Here is an 8,082-nt window from a genome sequence, read left to right on the forward strand (position 1 = left end):
GTATATTTGATAAAGTCAACAACAAAAATGCTTGCTTATTATGCTCAGCCAACATTTTTTTGAATATTTTATTTAAAATTTAAACAACAATGATTATACACAATACAAATAAGACAAAATATGCCTTCAAAACAAACATGGTTTATATATAAAAACCCCTCTAAATTTACCCCTATCCCCTTATACTAACATTACCCCCCCCCCAACATCACAACCCTTATCTATAACCTTACTAACCACCAAAAAGAAAGAAAATGAGAAGAGAACAAATAACCAAAAACAATAACCAAACAATGTGATGGGGATATCCTGCCACAACTAGGTCCAAATATTTAAAATTTCAAATCCAAATAATCTATACAAGGGCCCCAAACCTTCCTAAAAGTAGAGTACTTATCTCTCAAGTTATACATTATTTTTTCTAAAGGAATACAAGATCTTAATTCTGAATGCCATCTCTGTAAATTAAGTTCTATCTGGTCTTTCCACGTAATTGCAATACACTTCCTCGCTACTACTAAAGCCAATCTTGAAATTTGTTTAAAGCATTTTTCAAACAAATTGTACTTATATCACCAATTCAGAAGACTTTTGGATCCAAAGAAAACTTAATTTTCCAAATATCTTGTAAAAATTCCCTAACCCAAGACCAAGGTTTAACTTTTTCACATAACCATATTAAATGTAAAAAGGCCCCCTTATCCTTCTTTCATCGAAAACATAAATCAGAAGAAATTAATTTTTTTTTAAAAACATTCTGGGGTTAAATATAATTGAGGTATAAAATTATAATGTACGTCTATATTGAACATTAATAATCTTTGTTGTTATCTTTACAAATAGTTTTCCAATGAGCTATATTAAATTCAATTAAATCCTTTTCCCCATTTTAATCTTGACTTTTGTAAATTTATTTTAGACATTTTCTGTTCCAATACATTCCAGATACAAATCCTTTCTTTCCATCTTCCCAAATTATCATTTCAAATTTCTACTCCTTTGAAAGTTCCAAATTTTTCCCACAAGAATCATAAAAAAAAAATTTAATTTGATAATAACAAAAAAAGCAAATGGGTGGGTATTTGCCATCTTTCTTTCAAATGAAAGATATCAATTTAATTCATAACAATTATTTACTATCTTAATGCCTTTCTGATCCCATGCTCAGCCAACTTCAAAGAAATTTGGAACAAGGGACATATAGAATTAAGCACATATGGATTTTAAAAAGCATTTTAAAATGTTCCAACTAGGAGATGCTGTTAAAGGAAATAGTGGAATGAGATTGTTGGAAGGCAGACAATAAAAATGGGGGGGGGGGGGGGGGAGGGAGTTTTAAAAGACTCAGTTGAAAAACTAAGATTGCTATTACTTTAATCTAATTGTAGACTGTCCAGAACTTATTTTCACAAAGTCACCAAGTAGAGTACAAAAGGTAAAGTGCAACGAGAACTGAAAGCCTGATGACCAACGCAGGTCAGTCAGTTAGATCACTGACAGATGTTGTTCAAAAAAAATCACCCACTTTGGATATTGTCACAATGTAGTATCTTCACATCCAAAAAGCAACAATCACCAGACTGGATTCAATACAAAGAAATGTAACTTTAAAAAAATAAGAAAATGGTGGAAATTCTGATGAAAGTTCATTGATATTAAACATAAACTTTATTTTCTGAAAAGAACATAACTGTAACCATAATGTAGGAGAAGGGAAGAAAGAACTAGAAAACGGCAGCTTAAAAAATATATTTTGAAAAGCAAAATAAATTCTTATTGAAGTGAAATATCATTGAATCATTTGAGCATTTAAATTTTTTATCTATGCATCAAGATACTCTAAAGTCTTGCTGTAAACATTCAATTTCTGAGTACATTAGAAATGGTAGAAAAAAATTCTTATAAAATTCTAATACTTTAAATTTGGTGCACGTGTAGACATTGTAGGCAACCTGGTACCAACATGAAGCCAATCACCATATTTCAGGACTCTAAATCAAGGTATTGATTTATCAGCCAACATGTGTGGTAGGAGCATTTTTCTCTCTCCCTGTCAAGGAGAGCTCCAACATGAAATCCACAGAGCCCTCTCTTTGGGACCTGGCAATGCTGAAATCAACTGTCAGGCTAAAATTATTCAACTTAATAGAGATGATTTGACTGGTTTTTCCAGTTGCTTATGTTTGAGATGTTGCCTTGCTTGAGAGGATAACTGGATCCAAATAATAACACTTCAGTCTATTCAACACATTTGCAGCTTCCACTACTGGATCAGGCAATTATCAATGAGGCATTGGGAAAAAAAAACATAGCTCACACAGAGAGACAGAAGGCATTACACTACCATGTCAAGCATTCTGGAGCTATACAGAACTTTAAAACCTCAGTAAAGTGGTTGGCCAGTCAGCAGCCACTGCACACGTGCCCTTTACTCCAGGCATATAGTACCAGTGAGGGGGAAAAAATGCATTTGTCAAATGATGTCAATATCACATTCCATCAAACGTAAACAGAGCTTCAGAAAAACCACACAACTCTTTCAAAACCCAAATGATTGCTACCCAGATTTGCAAGCATTACTCTCAACCCTGGTCTTCAGGTCTCATCTGCTACATGGCCAAATATCTGTAGTGAGAAGGAATGGCCCACACAGCTTACCTCTTGCCAGTCACCTTGATATTTCCATCTCTTTCCAATACCCTATACCCATCTCAGTCATGATCAATTGTTCAAACCTGGCTTTCAAAACTTCAATTGATGCCTGTTGTGAGACTGATTCTCACAAAAATCCAAATTCTACTATTTTTGATCTTCAAAACCCAAACTAAATTAATGGCTTAGTCAAAGTACCAACAATTTTGCAAACTTTCAAATATAATTCTTACAGTGAAGCAATGTTTAATCTAAGAGCAATCACAACCAGATTGTTCAGGGCAATAATGTTTTACCCAATTCCATCAATATACAAACAAGAAAATGCAGAAAAACAAAGCAATATTAAAAACTGCCAAACAAAATGTTAACAGGTCCGTCTGAGTTCATGATCAGAAAAAAAAATCTGGTAATCTCAGGTTTATTGGAATTCTAGTCTCTCTCACCCCCGCCCCCAGAGCTGTTAACTTTACAAAACATTTAGGAGCTGTCAGACAACTGTTGGTCACAATGCGATAGATCGACTGGCAATATATTTTTTAAACTAATAAAATCATTGAGGAGGGTGCTGTGTGGGCAAACACGAGTGACAAAACGGGGAATGGTCCAGTCAAAATTCTGAAAAATGCTTCAGCTCAATTTCACTTTGAATTCATTCAAGTGAACGGTTCGGTGATGAATTCACTTTTCATTCATTGGACACTAAATTAGATTAAAAAGCCAGAACGCAGGAGAAGATACCAACATCTTGAACGATGCAGAGAAGCAATGATGCAAGGCCCGGGACTGCAGTTGCTGAACATCTGTGGCTTTATACGATATAGGTAGGAATCGTGTATTTGTTTTAAAAACACACACACAAAGCGGTGAATAGGGGAGTATAAAGGGGGCGGGGGGGATGGGATGATCTTCCGCGCCATCTAAAGGATTCGCACAGTTACTTCAATGAAATATTCCACCTGACTTTCAACTCGCACAGAAACTTTTCATGTCCAACTGGTCTCTTTGCATCCCACTTCCGGACTTTACTCCATGGGTCGGCCGGCTTGTCCTGACCCTCTCACACAGCAGACTGCCAGAGCCTGCGGGCAAACCCGGTTCGGGGGGGGGGGGAATGAAGGAATGCCACCTTCCCGCATCGCTCAAGAGCGCTGTGCAAACACATGCCAGAGACCTCCTGTTCGGTTCCAACTCTCACTCAGACTGTGTGACAAGGTCTTGAAATTTAATCTCGAAATCGACCAACACAACTTGCAGGCGAAGGTGCAGTTTGCTTTCCAGTGCAAGTCTAGCCGCCCCTCATCGCCCTCCCCCATCCCCTTCCCTCATCCCCCATCCCCTTCCCTCATCCCCCATCCCCTTCCCTCATCCCCCATCCCCTTCCCTCATCCCCCCTATCCCCTTCCCTCATCCCCCCTATCCCCTTCCCTCATCCCCCCATCCTCCTCCCCCTATCCCCCTCCCTCATCCCCCCTCTCCCTCCCTCATCCCCCCCTATCCCCCTCCCTCATCCCCCCCATCCCCCTCCCTCATCCCCCCCATCCCCCTCCCTCATCCCCCCCCATCCCCCTCCCTCATCCCCCCCCTATCCCCCTCCCCTCCCTCGTCCTTGAGAAGTGGAGAGGTATGACCATTTCGGACCCTCTCCTATTAAGAGGAGCCGGCGTGCTCAAGTGGCCCTGGCTCCGCACTTACCAGCTCTCCGCGGGCGAGCGCGCACAGTCCCAGGGTGAGGAGGAGCCAGCCGTTCCTCATCGCTGCGCTCCAGGTGCCGAACGGTGGAAGCGGCAGAAGCTGGCGAGCGGGGCCGCCCAACGTCCCGGGTCTCTTCGTCAAGCCGCCGGCTCCCGTTCCCGCCCCCCCCACCACCCCCCTACCTCCCGTTCCACACCGCACCACCGCAATCCACGCCGATGCGACTGGTCCTCCTCCTCCTCCCCCCCCCCCCAGGATATTCTTCCGCGGACTTTTTCCTCGCGCCCCTCTCTTCAACTCCTCCTTCCCTGGTTAAATGTAATTCATTCAAACTTCGCTCTTGATAAAGGGGGGGCGGGGGAAGAAATCGACCGAATCCGATGCAAAAAAAATAGAGAGGAGTTCCCTTCTCAACCCTTGCCTAACTCTTCTGCAATAACCTCCGAACGCCTCGGCTTTGGGATTTAAGTGGGAACCCCCCCCCTTCCCCCCGCCCGCGGTCGCTGGTGGAAGCGGGCGACCATGCGCGCGCAGCGCTGGCCGGAGAGCGGCTCCCTGACGGCAGGGAGGACCGCAGCGCCCCCCCGCGTGTGCGTGCAGGGGAGGGCTTTCAACCCGAGAGGAAGATCGCGAAACGGACCGAACTGGAGCCGGGAATCAAGTGAAGCCGGCAGGATTCCCGACGCCGGCTGCTCGCCCTGTCTGTGACAGGTCTGTTCATTGTCAGGAGACCGACATGACATCACATGCAACCCTGAGATTCCTTTTCCACGGCAGCACTACCCCTAATAGGTCGTGCAAACAAAATAAACATGTAAACAATCAAAACAACTGTAAATAGATAACGAAGGTAAACAAAATGACTGCAACACAGGGAGAGCAAAGAAAGTCAATAAAGTGCACAAGAGTCCTTCAATGAGTCCTGATTAAGTTGGTGGTTGAGGAGTCCAAAGTCATTTCTTGTCCAAAGTCATTCATTTGGGATATTGGCTCAGTTTTACCCTCTCCATTCATGAAGTTTGTCCATCAGCCCTGCATTCTGCACGTTAAAGGGTACGAACTTCGAAGGGCTGGTCATGGTTTATGATCACCAGTCATCCTTGACCCACTTCAATTTGCCTATCATCGAACAGGTCCACTGCAGATGTTATCTCCCTGGTACTCTACTTGGCCCTGGAGCACTGCAACATTAAGGATACCTGTCAGTTCACAATTCATTAACTATAGATTTGCCATAGTTCCTGGTAAACTCATCGTCAAACATCTGGATAATAGCTTCTGCGCCCCTCCTTCCCCCACCCTCTGCAACTGAATCCTGATTTCCTGTCTAATAGACCGCAATAAGTGGCACTCTGTAAAGATGTCTACTCAGCCAGCTATTGTAGACCCTCGGCACGCACACAGTGTCTCGAAATACCACTCAAACACCATTTTAAATTCACTGACATCACCACAGTTATAGGGTGAATATCAAACAATGATGAGATGAAACACAGGAAGGAGGTTAAGAGTCTACTGGCATGGTAGACCCCACTTACCTGTCCAAATGAATGGCACTGAAGTGGACAGAACAGATAACTTGGGAGTAAGTATTTTCAGTGACCTGACATGGACCAAACATGTGACAGTCGAGAAAACAATCAACACTTCTACTTCCTGAGAAGTTTTGCATGTCTACGTCCCTTAACCTCTACCATCAAAAGCATACTATCTGGATGCATTACAGTGTGGTACAGGAGCTGCTCCATCCAAGAAGGGAGGAAGGTGGTGAATGCATCTTCACACAAACCTCCCTCCCCTCCATCGGCTCTATCTGTCCTTCTCACTGCCTAGGAGAGGCAACCAACAATCCCATGCTGGACACACTCTTCTCCCTCCTCCTATCAGGCTCCCGAATGAACCTCACAACAGTCATATTATGCAACCTTTGCTATATATTAATGATCTTTTCATTGCAACATTAAACTCTGTTAAATAATTGTGCTCTTGCTCTCCGACTACATAAAGCAGAATGCATGTTAGAATTGACTTGTTTCACTGTTCACAAAAGAATCCTTCTCACTGCACCAGGTATAATTTGAAAATAAGCTTAAATTTGAACTTTTCACATTCTTTTTTCTGTATTCTCATTCTCCATCTGCATTCACCTCATAGATTTCCTTCCATATTTTTTCTCTAAATGGTCCATTAACCCATCAAATTTAATGTGAGTTACTATCTCAGAGGATCTTTCCTGGATCCAACACACTAATGGCATCATGATGAAAGCACATTAGTGCCTCTTCTTCCTCAGTAGTTTGTGGAGGTTTCATATGACATTAGAAACCCTGGAAAATATCTACAGATGTGTAATGAAAAGTGTGCTGACCGGCTGCATTACAGTCTGGTATGGGGACACCAATACAGGTGCTTCACCTTTTATCCGGAATTCCAAAAACCAGCAGCCTCCAAAATCCAGCGTATTTTTCAGTAGATGACATTACACATAAGTAACATTAATTTCCAGTAATAAATTCTCAGATGGAAACCCACTCCCCCAGTCCCATTGTCCCCACCCCCACCCCAGTGGATGCCCACTCTTACCTTTGATGGAAAGGTGACTCTTGGCCCCCAGCACTTGGTGGAAGAGAAGCAGGTGGCAGCTGGCTTAATGCAAGAGCACTGGTCATCTTACTTACCCATAAGCCCCCATGCAGCTGGAACCACCCTGGTGCTGTCCCATTGAGCTGGTTGAGTGCCTGAAAGCCACCGGTGCTCAGTTTCACCGCCCCGACGGCTTGCTCCTCCTGCAGCTCTGCACCTCGTGTACAACCTTCTGTCCCACTTGACCAATGGCTCCAAGCAGCCAATGCTGGCCATCTTTTTGGCTGAGTTCCCGGGTCACCCCGTCACCTCCGATCTGCACCTGATAGAAGCACTGGTTGAGAGACTCCTGTACAGCACATGTCAGGTCACTACTCAGCCCGTTCAGCACCCCCCCTACTCAGCTTGGCCAGCCATCACCAGCCCAGCCCCCCCAACCCACACTCAGCCCACCCAGAACCACCCCCCACTGTGCTCAGCCAGGCCTAGGGCACAAAGTAGTCTGGCACCAGCCCTGGGGACCAACAGCCGGGGGGGTAGGGTGACAGACGGAAGACTAGGGAGAGTGACAGACAGACGGTGGGGGGAGGCTGAAGGCAATAGATGGCTGGGGGGTGGAAGGAATGGATGGCAGGGGCTAGGTAAGAGGCAATTCCTTAATGGGACCAAAATCAAAATGATTCCAAAATCCAATGGATTCCAAACAGCAGGTGTCCGGTCCCAATGATTCTGGATAAAAGGTTAGGCACCTGTACCCCTGACCATAAAGCCTTGCAAAAGGTATTGGACGCAGCCCAGGACATCACAGCCAAAACCCACCTGACCTTTGAAAACATCTACGGGGAACGCTCAGAGAGCAGCAGCAATCATCAAGGATCCACACCCACCCACTGCATTCTCTGTTCTCGCTGCTACCATCAGGAAAGTAATATAGATGTCACAAGACTCACATCACCAGGTTCAGGAACAGCTGCTACCCCTCTACCATCAGACTCCTCAACAACCAACTCATTTTGCACTTCCTCTTACTTTTGAACTTTATTATTTTTTTATCTCTGCATTGCACAGTCAGTTGTTTGCATTTGTTTATTTGTTTACATCTGTACATTATGTTTCTTTTTTTTTGCACTAGGAATAAGTGGTAATTCTGCC

General features: G+C 44.0%; 1 protein-coding gene across 1 annotated transcript in view; it reads right to left on the reverse strand.

The window, feature by feature from the left end:
• sdc2 (syndecan 2) overlaps positions 1–4,528 on the reverse strand; it is a 111,647-nt gene extending 107,119 nt beyond the window's left edge. The window contains exon 1 of the mRNA XM_069921797.1: positions 4,348–4,528. Coding sequence (XP_069777898.1) covers positions 4,348–4,407 — 60 coding nt within the window. The 5' untranslated portion in view covers positions 4,408–4,528. The remainder of the gene's footprint in view (positions 1–4,347) is intronic.
• Positions 4,529–8,082: the final 3,554 nt, after the last annotated feature.

This window comes from Narcine bancroftii, chromosome 2 (assembly GCF_036971445.1).
Source record: "Narcine bancroftii isolate sNarBan1 chromosome 2, sNarBan1.hap1, whole genome shotgun sequence".
Classification (NCBI taxonomy): Eukaryota; Metazoa; Chordata; class Chondrichthyes; order Torpediniformes; family Narcinidae; genus Narcine; species Narcine bancroftii.